Genomic DNA, 18898 nt, shown 5'->3' with positions numbered 1-18898 from the left:
TCCATTCCAGTGCCTCTGCAGCTAAACACTGGGCATGGGGATTTGACAGCCGCCCCCTTCCAGAGTGACTCCTGTATAGTGGGTACAGGCTCGAGTATCCCGCCACAAGTCTGGGGCAGTTGTGTCTGATTGGCAGAGGTGGTCACCGTCCTTTATGCCATCTGCAAGGAAACCCGAGAAAGTAATCCAGATTTCATAATGAAAAGCACCTTTGCCTGCTCAGTTACAGCATTCCCTAAACAGATTCTCACCTGCCAAAGTCAGGGCTGTCATCATTATCACTCTCTACCTCTTGTTTTCACTTCTGTCTACCAGTCTCCAAGTTACCACTCTCCTATTAGCAGCCCAACCAGAATTTTTCTGTACTTTGTCCTGCTATCATCAGTCATGATCTCACTATTCTTATGGATGGTCTATCAAACAGCCTAACCCCACAGCACCCAGAAAGCCTCAAATCAAGAGACTTCCACTTCACACCACTCTTGTCACTTACACCCAGACTTACACCAAGGAGCTTGTCATCGCTGAGAACGGCTCCACTTGAGAACTCTTTATCTCCTATTTCTCACTCATGCCCCCATCACCACTACACCTGCTCTTCTTCTGGAGAGAGGTCGTTAGTGTCCATACCCTCTTTTTAGTTCCTTTGAAGCTTCTTTCTTTCCAACACAACACAGAGCAACAAAGCATGGTCTTGGAGCATGCTTAATGCCTCGGTACTCTGTTCTTCTCTTGATCTGCCCAACAATGAATCTATTCCATAAATTGTCTACTAATATGCCCAGGCTGCCAGTCCTACTGGAGAAACTCCTTCTACCTGTTGGTGGGCATCACTATAAATCCTTGATCTCCTGCCTTGGCTGAGCCTTGAATGCAGAGAAACTATTTATGTTTGTCAACTACCATTTTAATCTTTTCCTACTTTCCTCAAGCTCCCTGGCCATCCCTCCCCGATTCAACACCCTCACCCTCAGCAAACTGCTTGCTTCCTACTTTATCAAGAAAATGAAGACAATAGAACATGAACAATTTCCTGTTTATATTGAAACCCATACTTCATTCTTTCCTTTCATTTTCAGATAAAGGGATGTCCCCTTTTTGGTTCAAGTTCAATCCCTCTTCCCAAACCTTGTTCTCTGTTGCCCACTCCAAAAATTTATTTCCTCTGCCTTGTATTATCACCTTCTCATTCTTTCTCCTGTTAGCTTTTGATTGACAAATATTTTTGTCATGCGGGTCTCTGGTTCCGCTCCCCATATAAGAACGCAGGATATGGTGAGGCCAAAAAGGAACGCGGAGCCATAGATAGGGGAGTCATATCACTATATTCTCGCTGGCAGCTGGGTTGGAGACACAGGAAGCAGGAGGCACATTATCCGCAACATGCCGTCTACTTCTCTCTGCCAACACACCTCACTTGCTAGCTGCAATCCTCTCTTGCTAGCTCAACCACCATCTTCTTGCTAGCCCCCATTTTCTGCTAGCATAGCCACGGCAGTAATATTAGTGGCCAATGGCTCACTGGTTACAGCTGACGGCCAACTAGCTACAGCTGATGGCCATCCAATCACAGTTGATGGCCATTTACTACCCGAGTGAGCACCTTTCCACAGGAGGGTGAGAGCCTGGAAACTGCTCTCCTGGCTCTGTCCCCACAATTTTCAAGTCATCTTCTCCAGGTGGTAAGAGCCTCAGGAGCAGGGGCCTTGATTGATTCATCTTTGATGCCATCAGTACTGAACCCATAGCAAGCAATATGTATTTGTTGGGTCGAATATTTACATTTCCACATATATTATCAATGTACCTGAAATTTATATCCTAATTAAAAATTCACCTTTGGCTAAGGACCCATGAACACAGAAAGTTCTTAGCAAATTAATTAGGGACATTCTACTGTCAACTTTATTTGCTCATCTGAACTGAGATTACCTTAGTTGTATACTATCATTACCACTTGTCAGTGATTTATAACAAGCTTGAATTTCACAGGTATGTATAAATTGCATTTTTAAATAATTGTTAATACTGATATTTATACACATCTTTTATTCCTAGAACAGGCCTGTGCTAACTAATATTACTTTTTGTACTAATAGTTGTTATTAAGTAAAAAGTCCTGGTAAAAATCATTTTGCACATGCACTACTAATAAGGGCAGTGTCGTGCAGGGTGTCCTGCGGGGTCTCTGGTCCCACTCCCCACACAAGAACGCAGGACATGGTGAGGCCAAAAAGGAACACCCACGGAGCCATAAGTAGGGGAGTCATATCTCTAGACTCTCACTGGCGGCTGGGTTGGAGACACAGGAAGCAGGAGCAACACAATTCTCAACCCTCACTGTGCCACTTGCAGGCTCAGCCACCATCTTCTTGCTAGCTCCCCCTTTTCTGCTAGCGTAGCCACGGCAGTTATATTAGTGCCCAATGGCTCACTGGTTACAGCTGACGGCCAACTAGCCACAGCTGATGGCCATTTGATCGCAGTCGATGGCCATTTACTACCTGAGCCAGCACCTTTCTATGTGAGGCCGAGAGCCTGGAAACTGCTTTTTGGGGCTCTGTCCCCACAGGCAGGAAGAGAGAACACAAAGAGTTTAGATCCAGTTGTACAGTACAGTAGTTTGTCAGGGAAAAAAAGTTACTTTGAAGATGAGTTCTGAATTGCAATTTAAACTTCCATATTAGGAAGTTCTGAGTCCTTCCTATAGAAACTTCTGCCACTACTCAGATGGCCATACTCACTTATTTGAGTCCCATGAGCGTACTGTTTCACAAACCTCTGATTGTTGAGCTACATTCAACATGTCAGATTCTATGGTTTTTACACACTTGTTTGACCAGCTTAGTCTTGTGTCTTGGAAATAAAGAAGCTTCCCGTTCCTGCTTCTAACCCTTACAGATTCTCTCTGCTGCTTCAGTGACTTAGTGTAACAATCTGCTCTCCAGGCACCCATCCGCAGTGCCACGCCACTTTCTCTCTCCCTCTGCCTGTGACTCAGATCTGAGGGTCACAGGGGGGCACTCCTGGGCCCAGGACAGGAGAGTTTCCTTCATCCCACTCTTGGCTGAACCAGGTCTGCGGTCGGGTCCCCTGTGGGGACAGGGCCAGGAGTGCAGTTTCCAGGCTCTTGCCCTCCTGTGGAGAGGTGCTGGCTCAGGTAGTAAATGGCCATCAACTGTGATTGGATGGCATCAGCTGTGGGTAGTTGGCAATCAGCTGTAACCAGTGAGCCATTGGCCACTAATATAACTGCCGTGGCTAGGCTAGCAGCAAATGGGGGCTAGCAAGCAGATAGTGGCTGGCAAGCGTGGACTGCAGTTAGCACAACAATGTTCGGGTTGCGGATTGCAGAGACGTGGACAGCAGGTTGCGGATAGTGTGGCTCCTGCCTCCTGTGTCTCCAACCCAGCTGCCAGCAAGACTATGGTGGTATGACTACCCTATCAATGGCTCCGTGGGCGTTCTTTTTTGGACTCACCATGTCCTGCATTCTTATGTGGGGAGCAGGATCAGGGACCCCACATGACACCCCATATGACACCCTCTAATTCTAATGATATCGCCTCACCCTTTTTCTCACTTCAAGTCATTGGGTTCCTTCTTATATTTCTGGGTCTTCTGAGTAGAAACCAAATTTGTTTGACACTGGGGCTCTGCCTTGTTTTTGTCAGCCTTCCTATGGGCTTCCGTGTCTACTGGCCTTACCCTTTGGCTGGGCCAGGCCCACAAGCTGCAGACCTCCAAGAGGTAGCCTCCAAATGCCAGCTGTTAATTCCCTCACACCGGCCAAAGTACCACCTGTGGCCTCTCAGGCCTCTCTGATTCCGACTGCCCATCTGCCCTCCTCAGCCTGTTTCCTGCTCCCAGTCTCCTTGGTCCATCCCTGCAGCCCTCTCACCAATGACAGGACCTCCTACAGGGATACTTTTTTTTCTAGGGCCCTGACGGTGCTATATGATTCTGTCTTGTGTCCATCTAAATTCTTACACTTGGTGAGTCTGAGAAGAGAGATAGGCATTAGGGTATCAAATATTCAGTGTATGCCATCCTTTCCAGTAACCAGGTAGGGATGTTGTACCTGGCCAGGCCCCAGGGTCCCCGGAAAAGATGCACAGAAGATAAGGACAGACGATGTATCTGCTCTGAGACTCCTTTCTCACAGCTCTAGTGAGAACTTTCAGGAAAAGAAAACCTGCTTTCCGGGATATAGCGTATGCCATAGGACAGGTGGAAGCAAGACTTAGAGAAATGTTCAATTGTGTGGCTGCCGATGTTCCCCCTTCATTCAACACAGTCATTTTCCCCCCAGCTAATGGGGTTAAAGTGTTATGGTTCTGAAAATAAATGTTACTTGCAAACAAGAAATAAGAGAGAATGTTTTTTAATCAAAATACTTTTATCTCCTCATTTGAAAATGGAGAAAGTCTATTCTTTTTAAATGTGCAATGTCATGAGCATTTCATTACACAGATGCCGGGGTAGGAAGGGAAGGCCAGAGTTTGAGTGAGAGAGAAAAATAGATTATCTTTCAACAGCACTTGAGAATCAAAGATGCTTTTTGAGAGAAAGTAAGTAGACTTCTCTACTGAGGATGTGGCAATGGCAAGAAATGTATCCAGAATTCAGAGTCATGAAGTCATTGGCTTAGGCCACCGGATAGAATGCAAGCTACAGAAGCCTTTGACAGACTTCTGAAATCTCATATCTGTAACGTGGGAATCATGGTTCATGTCTTCACATCCTAAGCACAAGTGCAGTAAATGCAATTTTGTAAAGATGGATGTCACCTCCATGGGGTTTTTTTGGTACTCTTAAGTTTCTGATCATATGTTTGTAAACCATTATTTAGTCCCTGCACCTACATTCCCTACCTTGGAAAGTCAAATTCCTGGCCTCTAAGTTGGTTCTTTTCAATCTACAATTTCAGAAGCACCTCAGGATGTTCATTTGTAGCAGAGATCTGCTTCTTGCTGAGATGCTAATGAGTGGGCCAATTTTTTTTGCCTTTTAATAAAGTCATCAGCAGAAACAAGTGGGCTGCAAAGGAGCGTGCAGACAGGCATTTATCCTTAGTGGGACAAGGGTTCTCTTCTTCATAATTGACAATAAATAAAACTAATGTCTAATTAAGAGGTTGACATAGCTTAAAATCATACCTCCTTACTTGGGAATCTAATGCCTTGAATCCTAGATTAGCAGGGCTCTGACTGGGTACATTGTAGTGTCCTGATCCAAACAGTCAATGACAGGAGGTGCTGGCCCTGGAAGGGCTGGGATCTCAAAGTTCAGGATGGGAGGATGTTGAGATGGACAAGCGGAGAGTCTTAAGCACCTGGCAGCAAGTTCCAGGTGGTGGTGTAAGCTGACAAGCAGCCAGTGGTGGGGGCTGGGTAAACAGGTAGCTGAGGCCGAACTTCAGTTCCCAAGAGGACATGTAGCCGAAAAACAGGTTCTTGGCGTCGTCACAGGAAAGAATTCAAAAACTCACTGAATAAGCCAAGCAAGTGATGAATTTATTAAAAGAAAGAGGGTAGTACACTCACAAGCTGGTGGGAGCAGGCAGGCCCAGAGAAGAGCAACTACACCAAAGAGCAAAGAAACTTAGGAATTTATTACCATATTTCGCCATGTATGATGCACTTTTTTTTTGCCCAAGTTTGTGAAGGAAAAATAAGGATGTGCATTATACATGAGTAGTACTAATTCTGTATCTATATAGATGTTTTAAATTCTTTTATTTATGCTTATGAGTTAAAAGTGTAACTCTAGAAATCAATAACGATATCTGTATTCAAAATAATACTCTGGAAGATGATAATCAGTTTTGTTGAACTTACAATGAACTTGCAACAAGGAAGAGTTCTCTGTCTTCTGTGTCTTCTATGATGTGTAAATATTGTAAATTTGTTACTGGTACATAAAACATCTTGTACCTTGTGTCCATTCTTGTTTTTTGTAATTATTTGTTACATAAAATTTCTTGTACCATAATATGTTAAAAAATAATTGCAAAAATCCTTAATAATATAAAAAACAAATACCTAAATGTAAACAAATAAAAATTTGAGTTAAAAAATTAAAGCAAAAGATTTTTTTCTCTGAAAGTTTGGGCCAAAAACATGGGTGAGCATTATTAACGGCAAAATATGGTACTTCTAAAATGAGGGTGCAAAATATTTAAGATTTAGGGGTGGTGTTATAGGTGTTCCTAGGCCAATCCTCACTGACCACTCCTTCCCATTGGGAGGAAAGATTTTTGTCCTTATTTGGCTCTTATGGGAACTGTCATGGCTGCACAGGTGTTGGAGATTTTCCTTAACCACAACGTTAATAATATTATAATCCATTATAATATTATTAGCTGAAGTTCACTGTCAGGGATAAGATGGTGTCCTGGATTTGCTTTCGGCCACTGAAATCTAGTTCTGGCTGGTCTGGTTGCTGTACTTTTCCTTAAGGATGATCTCATTTCCTCCCTCCTTTGTCTTCCCTCACCTCCTTTTTCCCTTCCTCCCCTCTCTCCGCCTGGGGCCCTATTCTTTCTGCCTACAGTAACAGACATAGGTTGGAGCAAGACTTAGAGAAAAAGAAGCTTCCATCCTATTTCAGAGAATATGGCAAAGATCATTACTGGATAAGCAACAACTTAGTCACAAAGACAGAAAAAACAGTAAAAGCTTGTTTTCAGGAACTAAAGAACAAAGTAAAGATCCCAAGACACAGCACATCCTAACTACCCACCACCACCACACACACACCACAGCAGACACATACACTCTAATCAGTGACCAAGTTGAGTGAACCTAACATGTAATATGTTCCGACAATTAGGTTTGCCAACTTGCCACCGTGCGCTTACACTGGCAGCACTGTATAAACAACTCGGTAAGGTTTCATAATCTTGGTACATCAGTGTCTCACAGCTGTGTTTGAGTCGACATGTGACAGTGTCTTGCTGAGTGGTGTTCATTATTGTTGTCGTGATTTTGTGTGCCCTCGCGAGAATGTCTGAGCTTGAATTAGAGCAACGAACAAACATTAAATTTCGTGTTAAATTTGGCAAGAGTGGAAGTGAAATCAGGAACATGTTAGTCCAAGTTTATGGGGATAATGACATAAAGAAAATGGCAGTGTACAAATGGATCAAACATTTTTCTGATGGGAGCGATTGTGTGACTGATGAAGAAAGGTCAGGGCAGCCACTAACAAGCAGAACTGATGAAAACATAGCAAAAATTCGTTGAATTATGTGTCAAAATCGTTGGCTGACTGTGGGAAGCATAGCAGACCAAATAAACATTGATAGAGAAACAGTCAGGAAAATCTTAACTGAAAATCTTGGCATGAGAACGGTGTGTGCAAAAATGGTCCCAAAGGAGCTCACTGATGAACAAAAGCAAAGGAGAATCGAAGTTGGCCAAGACCTTTTGGAGAGGCAAGATAATGTTTTGGTCAGTGTTATTACTGGTGATGAAACATGGGTGTACAAAGACGGCCCTGAAACAAAGCATCAAAGTGCACAATGGAAGTCAGCCAGTTCCCCACGACCAAAACAGTTCCATCAGTTCAAATCAAGAGTCAAAATGATGTTGCTAACTTTTTCGATATCAGAGGGATTATTTATTATGAATCTGTACCAACTGGACAAACAGTTAGCCCAGTTTACTATTTGGAAGTGCTGAAAAGTCTGCGTGAAAAAGACGAAAACGACCTGAACTTTTTGCCAATAATTCATGGCTCTTGCATCATGACAATGTACCAGCTCACACTGCACTGTCTGTGAGGGAGTTTTTAGCTAGTAAACAAATAAATGTATTGGAACACCCTCCCTACTCACCTGATCTGGCCCCCAATGACTTCTTTCTTTACCTGAAGATAAAGGAAATATTGAAAGGAAGACATTTTGATGACATTCAGGACATCAAGGGTAATACGAAGACAGCTCTGATGACCATTCCAGAAAGAGAGTTCCAAAATTGCTTTGAAAAGTGGACTAGGCACTGGCGTCGGTGTGTAGCTTCTCAAAGGGAGTACTTCAAAGGTGACCATAGTGATATTCAGCAATGAGGTATGTAGCACTTTTTCCTAGGATGAGTTTGCGAGCTTAATTGTCAGATCTCGTATAGCTCTAATACGCCCTTTCTCTCCAGCCTCATGGCTCACTCCCTAGTTGAGACCATCCACACCCCTTACCCAAATCACTGTAACATAGCCTGCTCACTCTCCCTGGAGGGAGGCCCCCTCTTCAATTCAGTCTCTCTGTGGCAGCATAGAGGAGTTTTCAAAAACGCAAAGCTTAGCAAGTGAGTTTCCTGCTGAAAACCCTTCAGTAGCTCCACCATGACCTGAGGTGCAAACCAAACTCTTGTATCATGCCCCCTGGGTCCTATCACACCTCTCCTCCTCTACCTTACTATCTTTCTCCAGTTATAGTCAACTCATAGAACCATTTCAGTAAATAAAACCATTCCTTATTCCAAACTCTGATTTATTGACTGTTAAGTATTTGATGCACGGAGCACAGGGGTCTTGTGACTGCAACACCTCGTTGGTTGACACATTAAAGTTTGAGGAGCTCAGCCCTCCACCATAAGCTCCTTGAGAACAGCTGCTTTTCATTCTTGTTCACTGTGCTCTTCACAGTGGCTACAAGATGGCCACACAATACATGTTTCTTGAAGAGATTAATTATTTAATTAGAAGAGGGAATTTGTTCTAAAATCGTCCTGAGGTTCTTACCTCCATGTGTCTGGGAGCAAGATTAGGCCTGGATTGTTTGTTAGGGCCAGATCCCACGTGGGACACAAAGGCTGATGGAGCAGTAGCCTGGCTCTCCGTGGACCCCCTGGCAGGGGTCCTGGGTTCTGTCTGTGCCTTGTTTGCTGAATAACTGGACAAACCCCTTAACCTCTCTGGGCCTCATTTATTCCTCTATAAATGAGGCAGATAGAAGGATGAATTGAGACAATATACGGGGAAAGACTTTGTAAACAGGAATCAATTATACACGGACAAGGAATTCTTGTTTCATCTGCCCTTTGATCTTCCACTCTAGCCCTGCATCCTCCCTGCACGGCAATCACCCTGTGGTGGGTGGGGCCCGGTGCAGGGGGCGGGGCCGGCGCGGCCTGGAGAGACCTGCCTCCAGGTCACTGCCAAGGCCAAGGGCTTCTCAGCTGCGTTGTGCCAGGTGCAGAGGCGCTGGTGGCCCTTCTGTGGCCTGGCCTATCTCTGCATTGAATTTATTCCAACCATTCAATAGGGATAATGAGCAGCAAGAAATCCATCAGTCCCACATCAGCCCTGTAATCCTGACCCCATTAAACAAATCTGATGATATTTAGCATATCAGCATGTTTGCTTTCTCTCTAGCAAACAGTCAAACATGATTAAACTCTCTCCTCATTTCCATATTAATAGCACACCCGTGTGTGAAGAATTTAGGAAAACATATTTCTGGAAATCTCATTTTTGATTTAAAATTTTCCAGTGTTGCGATGAACAGTGACACACTGACTTTCAGAAATGTCCTCTCCTGCCAGGGAGCTCAGAGGAGACGCTGCCCCCTTCTCTGGCAGCTTCTTCCAGTGGGACAACAACTGGGTCAGAAAATGCTTTCTCCCCCGTCAGTTTCTTAAGGTTGCAACTTAAATGTGTTCTTTCCCTACTGGGAATAGAGGAGAGGGCCTCCTGTGATCTGGGTAAAATTCCTTCTCAGACCTAAAGGCGACAGTGAAATTACTCCACCCCCACCCAGAATATGACACTGTTCCTTTTCTGGTTGGATGGTTCCTTTTCCTCTCACCTTTTTTTTTTTTTTTCAGATTTGGGGCTGAGGTCCTTTTATGGATGATGAATGGAGAGAAATATGGGTACAGTCGAGTCCCAGACCTCCCCTAAACACATCGTGCAAGTGGCACACTTGCCAGTCACACTCTCCTCCTTATCGAGATACAACTGTTCTAAAGCCCCATCCTCGCCCTCTTACGAGATGGCCAGGAGGTGGGTACCACTGCTGGCTCTGAAGGCAGACAGGGCAGAGTCTTGTCTCCTTCATGGACAAGCCATCTCATTTTGAGCAAGTAGATTACCTAACATTGTTTCTTCAACTGTCAAAATAGGAATAATAATAGTATTAGCATTGATCTGCCTCATAAGGTTGTTATAAGGGATTTTAAACAAAAGATACATAGAGTACTGAGCTCTGTGCTCAGTAAAGGTTAGCTATTGTTATTTTGCTTTTATTGTTTTAAATAATGTGTCACTATTCACTGTTCCTCCCAGCATTGGTCAACAGCAATGAGGACAGAACAGTTCCCAGCGGTGACCCATCCGATTTGGCAAGGAAGAGGTTTGTAATCTACATGTAGAAGAGGTTGGCTCCATCTTCCTCTGCTCTTACACTATGTTCCAGGGATGAGGAGATGCACGTTTTACCCCAATTCTGTCTCCACCACTTGGGCAAAGACTCAGTTTCTTAAAGCTCTAAATCTTAGGGATTTCTTGAAACTTGCTTCAAGTTCCTTGTATTCCTGAATTGGGTGCAGTGCATGTTGTTGTATTTGAAGAAGGCTTAACAGGGCACTCACTGTAGGCAGATTTTGCCAAGGAGAAAAATTGAGATCAAAATGGAAGTTAAACTTGCTTGGGACCAGAACAGTGTTCCTCTGGGTCCAAATAAATTGTTTTTTCACATGGTCCCTCTGTCTCAAAAGACTAAGGAAGGGTGTTGGCTGACTTCTGTCCAGCAGTCTCTCAGGACACTTTTCTGCCCAGGTTGCAGAGTCCGGTCCCACATGAGTTTTGTAATTATTGCATTTCCAATTCCAGGTGTCTGACCCTATGCTTGGAATTATCAAACTTCATTCTATTTCTGAATTCTGCCATCTGCACTGTAGTATTTCACGCTCCAGATGACACAGGACTCTTGCTCTCTGAATCATTCCAAATAATTTGGGGATTTTCTTACAAAACACAAAGCAGTGAAACGGCCCTTTTTGGGTGTGAACTGGGAGTAAAGAGGATGAAGGAAAAAAGGAGAGTGAGGACCCCTTCTCTCCTCTCTGCTATTGTGCTGATTCCGGCCACCCTGATTTTCAGGTAGGTGACATGCAGCGTGCCTGCCTGAGCCCCTCACTGGGACGCAGGAGGGATCCTCCCAGTGGTCACCAAGAGCTGCTTGATGCAGCGTCCCGGTTTCATCCCCACCACAGGCTCACAGGTCCCTCTGTCTTTGAATACGTGCCTGGGAAACACCATATGTGTGAACTAAGTTTATAAAGCAGTGTGTTTAAGAATAAATTCCAAGATGCTATTTTTCAGCAGCCCGTGAATCACTTAAACTCACTTGCAAAATAAACTGTTTACCAGAGGAAATCCATTTTTGATGACCGTAGAGAGAATGAAAGTTGTAATAACATGGGGCTTTGCCTCCTGATAGTCATAGCTATTCTGCCAGGGGGCGTAAGAATAGGAAGTCATATAATTTATTAAATGCAAACTCGTGAGTAGCAAAAATATATATCACACGTAATACAGTAGACTCAGACTCTAGTTTTCAGAACTGCATGGTATTTTGTCAAACAACTTGGACTTTATTTTGGTAGGAAGATGACTATTATAATTTTTAAAAAAGATTTTATAGAGTTGCTCTGTGCCTTGATTTACCAAAGAGCCATTTGTCACCACTGGATAATATAAAGCATGTTGGAAAGATAGTTCCCCAGGATGAATGTTAATGTTAACTGAGAGACTAGGTACTGATATGGAATGTGGTTGGTGTGTCCTTAATGGGCAGAGAGTCCCGTGCAATGGAGACTGAGATTTGCCAGCTGTGTTTGTGGGTCTCAGATGCATTGTTTTTATTTTATTGTTTCTCGCTGCCTTTTCATGTCTCTGTGATTGTCAGTTGAATTGTACCTCTTCAGCTCCTTTTGCTCAGTCTGTTTTTGTTTTTTTTTTGCTATCCTTATCTAGAGAAGGGAAGCGGGTCAGCTAATGACGATAAAAGATATGTGTAAAAAGCAATCAGCACTACTTCATCAGGAGCGAAGCCAATATTTAGGTCATTCCTGTGAATCAGAGCCCATTTCATTGATTTCCTCACTTCTTCAGGGAGCGTCCCAAACTGTGCTGGGGGATTGTCTAGTGAAAGAATGCACATCACAGAGATGTGCACCGAGGAACTGCTGACCATTTCAAGATGGAGTGCAGCGGGATTAAGAAACTGCTGGAATGCTCTTGTTTACTTGCTGCAATAATTGTACAAATTGTGCTGGCTTCTCGTTCCTGGCACAATTTCTTTTAGCAATTCCAGATAAGGCTGTTTCTAAAATCAGTCCTGATTGGGCCACCAGGGATCAAACCTATGAAATCAATTTTTTCAAGTGATCAGTATATAAACCATGTGTGAGACTTGAGTCTTTCAAGAGTGCTATGAAATGGGGTTTATAGGTAGGCACAGAAGGAAAGTGAGGTATCAAGTTTTGTCTGAAAAGCAGGTCCCAGGTCTGTGCTGAATAGAATTCAGTTGCTTCTGGCATTCCTGCTGACCACAGGGTAAGAACCATCTTGGCTCAGGCTAACCTGCTTCCATAAGGCCTAGAGAGTTGAAAGCAACTTGGATTTTTGGGTTGACTTAACACCAGCAGGCATGTCTAGCTGGTGTGCAGTGTGAACCAGTTTTGTTCTTTTTTTAATTTTTATTTAAGTCTAAACACTGAGGCAGCAAGAGCGAAATCCTATGTTTGATGCTTAAGGAACAGTCACAAATTATTTTATTGAATGTTAATATTTTTCACTCCCTGGACCTTCAGCTTTTCCTCATGGCAGGCCCTGGGCAGAGTGCACCAGGCAGGAAAGGGGAGGCTCTGGTGAGTTCCTGTGAGCTTGGAGCTTGGAGGTTGGGTAAGGCCCCAATTTTTCACTTGACATCGTTGAAGACACTGTCCTTGTTGGCACAGTGGTGTTGCAAGACACTACATGTATGTCCACACGTGTCCATGTGTATGTCCATGTATGAACCACATGATACAGTGTTTTTGTATACCCCTGTGATATAGCCTTGACACACACAAAATGCTGGAGTTCTCCAGTACCGTCTCTGAGAACTGCGCTGTCTTTCATTCATCATTTTGTATCCCCGTGACTAACACAGTGCTGATCCTCAATGAGTTGCGGAGATAATACCAATTTATAAGAAGCCCAGAGTTACAGCCCTTACCTGACTTTATGCCAAAATACATCTCCTGTACGAAAACATCATCCATTAACTAGTAAAGGGATGCTCTAAAAGGGGACGTTTTATGAGTTGAATGCAAATGGGCACTAATAACATTCTTTGCTTCCTGATGCAATGTACCATGTTTCCCCGAAAATAAGACCTAGCTGGACCATCAGCTCTAATGTGTCTTTTGGAGCAAAAATTAATATAAGACCCGGTCTTATATTATGTTATATTATATTATATTACCCAGTATTATATTATATTATATTATATTATATTATATTATATTATATTATACCCTGTCTTATATTAAAATAAGACTGGGTCTTTTACATTAATTTTTGCTCCAAAAGATGCATTAGAGCTGATGGTCCGGCTAGGTCTTTTTTGGGGGGGAAACATAGTAATATAAAGTAAACAAAATCTCCTATGAAATACTCTTTCCAAACAACCTGAGTTTAACTATCCTTTATATGTAATGTTTACCTCACAGGAATTTCAGAGACTAGAGAAACAAGCTAAATTACACCAAAAAGAAACAATCATACAAATCCAGACTGTGGGACATTCTATCAAACAACTGCTCCAGTATCTAAAATGAGAGACTTAATATTAGAGACTTAAATATTATTCTCAAAAACAGAGGACGGGGACGGGGAGAATGTTTTAGATTTTGAAAAAGACTTAAGAGACATAACAGCCAAATGTAGTGTATTCTTTTATGTGGGAACCTAGTTTGGAAAAAAAGAAAAGCCATAAAAGATATTGGGGCTAACTAGTCAAAGTGAAGCCTGAACTTTGCATTAGATGACATTAAAGAATCACATACGAAAAAGCAATTGTTAGATCTAGGTGATGGGTGTTCATTGTACCGGTCTTTCTATTTTTCTGTGTGTTTGAACATTTTATCATAAAAAATTTTTAAAGGAAAGTAAAATAACCAATCTGACAAGAAGGAAAGGACATTCTAACTCTTTAAGTTAAGGAGGTAAGAATCAGTATGGTGGGTTCAGGGACCTACAAGGAACTAGACTTTGTGGACTAGCAAATCCAGCTGGGTAGAGCAGACAGTGTGAGAAAGGAAAAGGCAGGCAGGACCTACACTATGCTCTGGAACCTGGACTTTCTACTGGAGGCAACAAGTGTCACTGGAGGCTTTTACTTTGTTATTATTTATTTATTATCTTTTTGGAGGCTTTTATTTTTAAATAACAATTTTATCGACGTATAATTCATATACCATAATGTTTATTGTTTTAAAGCATACAATTCAGTGGTTTGGGATATGTTCAAAGAGTAGAGCATGCACCACTACCACCTAATTCCAGAACATATTTATCACCCCAATTTGAAACCCTGTATCCATTAGCAGTCACTCTCCACTCTCCTCACCCACCGCTAATCCCTGGCAACCACTAATTTGCTTTCTGTCTTTATGGATTTGCCTATTCTGGACATTTCACATAAATGTAATAATAGAATATGTGGCCTTGCATATCTGACTTCTTTCACTTAGCATGTTCCAATTTTCATTCATGTTGTGGCATGTATCAGAAGAAGGAGGCATGGCATGACATCCAGGGGCCACACAGGAGGAGGGTCCAAAGGATCAGCTCACCCAAGCATGTGGGATGCTGGGAGAGTGTGTGGACGCATGGTCAAGTGCCTTTATTGGAGGTCTGGGTAGAACACACACAAAAGGCATAAGGGGTTTCACTGGTGCATTTGAATGTCACTAGGTCACAGTCAGGGAAGGGCAAGGATCAGAATTTGTGACAGGGACCAGCCTTATTACACTGGTGTACCTGGTCACCTGGGCAGGTTGCTCACAGCCTGTTTGTAGGGATGTTGAGGCATCAGGAAAATATAAAATTCAAAACATTTTACAATACATTATTGTTGAGTTATAAGTGTTCTTTATGTATTCTAGATACTCGTACATCCCTTATCAAATATATGATTTGCAAATATTTTTCTCCCATTCCATGGCTTGTCTTTTCACATTTTTAATGGTGTCCTTTGAAGCAAATATGTTTTTAATTTTCATGAAATCCCATTTATTTTATTTTTTATCTTTTATCATTCATGCTTTTGGTGTCATATCTGAGAAATCATTGCCTAATCCAAGGTCACAAAGATTTGCTCTTTTTCTAAGAATGTTATGCTTTTAGCTCCTACATTTAGATTTCTGATTCATTTTGAGTTAATTTTTGTATATTGTGTGAGGTAGCGGCTCAATTTTATTCTTTGGCATATGCCTATCCAGTTGTCCCAGGACAATTTGTTAAAAAGACTATTCTTTCTCGATTGAATGTTCTTGGCACTCCTGTTGAAACTCAATTAACCATAAATGTATGGGTTTATTTCTGGATTCTCAATTCTATTTCATTGATCTATATGTCTATTCTCATGACAGTACCATATAATCTTTTTTGTTTGTTTTTTTGAGAAAATGACTTCATTTTGTTCAGTGGAATGAGCAGGTATCCAGTCTCAGAACTTCTGGAAGTGCTTCTTGGTGCCTGCAGCCTTGGTGACCTTGAGTACATTGAAGCGCACAGTCTTGCTCAGGGGCCGGCACTCACCCACTGTAACAATGTCACCAATCTGGACATCTCTGAAGCAGGGGTACAGGTGCACAGACATGTTCTTGTGACGCTTCTCAGAGCGGTTGTACTTTCGTATGTAGTGGAGGTAGTCTGGGCGGATGACAATGGTCCTATGCATCTTCATCTTGGTCACCACGCCAGATAGGATGCGCCCTCGGATGGAGACATTACCAGTAAACTGGCATTTCTTGTCAATGTAGGTGCCCTCAGTGGCCTCCTTGGGTGTCTTAAAGCCCAAACCAATGTTCTTGTAGGACTGCGGAAGCTTCTCTTTGCCAGTTTCTTCAAGCAGGACCCTCTTCTTAGTTTGAAAGATGGTCGGCTGCCTTTGGTAGACACGCTCCTTCTGAATGTCCGCCATGTTCACGGGCACCTGAAAAAAAAAAAAAAAAACAAGCAGTACCATATAATCTTGATTATTGTAAATTTGTAGTACGTTCTGAGACTGGGAATTGTGAGTATTCCAACTTTGTTTTTCATTTTCAAGATTATTTTGGATACTCTAGGCTCCTTGTGTTTTCATGTGAATTTTAGGTTCAGCTAATCAATTTTTGCCAAAAAAAAAAAAAAGCCAACTGGGATTTTGATAGATTTTATATTGTACCTGTAGATTAATTTGAAAAATATGGACATTTTACAATAATAAATCTTCCAATCATGAGTTGTTTTTTGATTTATTTAGGTCTTCTTTAATGATTATTTGGGTCTATTCCTTTTAATGATATTTTGTAGTTTTCAGAGTATAATTTAAGTGAAATTGTTTCCTTAATTTCATATTCAGATTGTTCATTATTAGTGTATGGAAAAGCAATTGATTTTTGCATATTGATCCTGTAATCTTATTGAACTTGCTTATTAGTTCTAAAAGTGTTTTAATGCATTTCTTAGTATTTTCTGCACATGAGATCACCTCATTTGTGAATAGAGATTGTTTTAGTTCATCCTTTGCCAACTGGATGAATTTTATGTCATTTTCTTGTCTAATTTCTCTGGCTAGAAACTGTCATAAAATCTTAAGTAGAAATGGAAAGAGTGGACATGTTTGTCTTATTTGTGATTTTAGAGAAAAAGTATTCATTTTTTTCACCAATAAGTGTAATGTTAGCCATGGGTTTTTCATAGATAGTCCTTATTATATTGAGGAAGTTTCCTTCTATTCCTATTTGTTAAATGTTTTTATCATGAAAGGATGTTGAATTTTGTCAAATGCTTTTTCTTCATATGTTGAGATAACCATGTGGTTTTTTCCTTTCATTCCATTAGTGCAGTATATTACATTGATTGATTTTCATATGTTGAACCACACTTACATTTCTGAAATAAATTTCATTTGGTTATAATGTATAAGCCTTTTAATATAACATTGGATTCAGTTTGATAGTATTTTGTTGAGGATTTTTGTATTATATTTATAAGGAGTATTGGTATGTAGGTGTTTTTTTCTTGCTGAAGGCTTTGTCTGTCTTGATATCAGGGTAATACTGACCTCAAAGAATGAATTGGGAAGTGTCCTTTTCTCTTCTATTTTTTGAAAGAGTTTATGAAGAGCTGGTGTTAATTATTCTTTAAATGTTTTACCCATGGCAGGATTCACTCATAAAGCCATCTAAACTTTTCTTTGTGGGGTCTTTCTTTTCCTTTTTTTTCTTCTGTTTTATTGAAAAATAATTGACATACATCACTATATAAGTTTAAGGCATACAGCATGATGGTTTGATTCTGAAATGAATCTCACTGTAAGTTCAGCTAACTTCATTATCTCATGTAATTACAGTATAAAGAAAGACAGAAGAGAAAAAAAATCTCTCCTTATAATGAGAGCTGTTAGGATTAACTCTCTTAACAACTTTCCTATATATCATACACCAGTGTTAACTATAGTCATCATGTTGTGCATTATATCCCTGGTAACTTATTTATATTATAACTGGAAATTTGTACCTTTTGATCACCTTCCTCAAGTTCTTCTGCCCCCATCCTCCGCCTGCGGTAACCACATATCTGATATCTTCATCTATGAGTTTGTTTGTTTTTTCAATTTTTTGTTTTTTGTTGTTTTTACATTCCACATGTAAGTGAGATCATACAGTATTTGTCTTTCTCTCTCTTGCTTATCTCACTTAGCATAATGCCTTCAAGTTCCATCCATGTTGTCTTTGGTGAGTTTTTTCATGACTAATTCAATCTCTTTACTTAGAGATCTATTCTGCTTTTCTATTTCTCCTTGAGTTAGTGTCAGTAGTTTGTGCCTGTTTTATCTAGATTGTCTAATTTGTTGACATACAATTGTTCATATATTTTCTCATAATCTAGTAGTGATGTTCCTTCTTTCATTCCTGATTTTACTAAGGAGTCTTTCCTCTCTCTCTCTCCCTTTCTCTCTCTGTCTCTCTCTGTCTCTCTCTCTCTCTCTCTCTCTCTCTCTCTCTCTCTCTCTCTCTCTCTCTCTCTCTCTCTCTCTCTGTCTCTCTCTCTCTCTTTCTCTCTTTCTTTATTTGCCAGTCTAGCTAAAGCCTTGTCAATATGGTTGATCTTTTTAAAGACTTAACATTTGGTTTCATTGATTTTCTTTATTGTTTTTATATTTTCTGTTTTATCTTTTTCTGCTCTAGTTTATCATGCCCTTCCTTCTGCTTATTTTGGGTTTAGTTTGCTCTTCTTTTTCTAGTTTCTTAAGATGTAGTGTTAGGTTATTGACTTGAGACCTATCTTCTTTTTATAGGCTCATTCAAATTCTGAGCTTTAGCTAAGCAGGGGAGGAGTGATGTCAGCAGGCATGCAAAAAGTGCATACTTGCCCTACATCCCGTTTAGTAGTTGTTCAGTCACAGAGACTACTGGTGGCAATTCATGACAATATTTTTAATCTAGAATGAGCCTCAGTGATTATTTCATCCTTCCTCCTCACTTTCCAGGAACCTGACGTTCAGAGAGATTAAATGACCTTCCCCAAGGTCACACAGTCAAAGGCAGAGTTAGTACTAGTACCTGTGCACATCAGTCTAAGCTTTGCAATGGGAATGACTGGACCATGTCTATTGTCTCTTGACAACCATGGTTGC

The 18898-nt window shown here is 41.3% G+C and overlaps 1 protein-coding gene across 1 annotated transcript; it reads right to left on the bottom strand.

Annotated features, from left to right (window-relative positions):
- Positions 1 to 15701: 15701 nt before the first annotated feature.
- LOC117011859 (40S ribosomal protein S11-like) lies at positions 15702 to 16198 on the bottom strand. The gene has a single exon (XM_033087585.1). It carries the CDS (start codon positions 16196 to 16198, stop codon positions 15722 to 15724), a length of 477 nt encoding a protein of 158 aa, XP_032943476.1. The 3' UTR covers positions 15702 to 15721.
- Between the last annotated feature and the right edge of the window lie 2700 nt (positions 16199 to 18898).

The sequence above is a fragment of the Rhinolophus ferrumequinum genome, chromosome 19, assembly GCF_004115265.2.
Source record: "Rhinolophus ferrumequinum isolate MPI-CBG mRhiFer1 chromosome 19, mRhiFer1_v1.p, whole genome shotgun sequence".
In the NCBI taxonomy this organism is placed as follows: Eukaryota; Metazoa; Chordata; class Mammalia; order Chiroptera; family Rhinolophidae; genus Rhinolophus; species Rhinolophus ferrumequinum.
The sequence above is the reverse complement of the archived record's forward strand: the minus strand, read 5'-3'. Positions and strand labels throughout refer to the sequence as shown.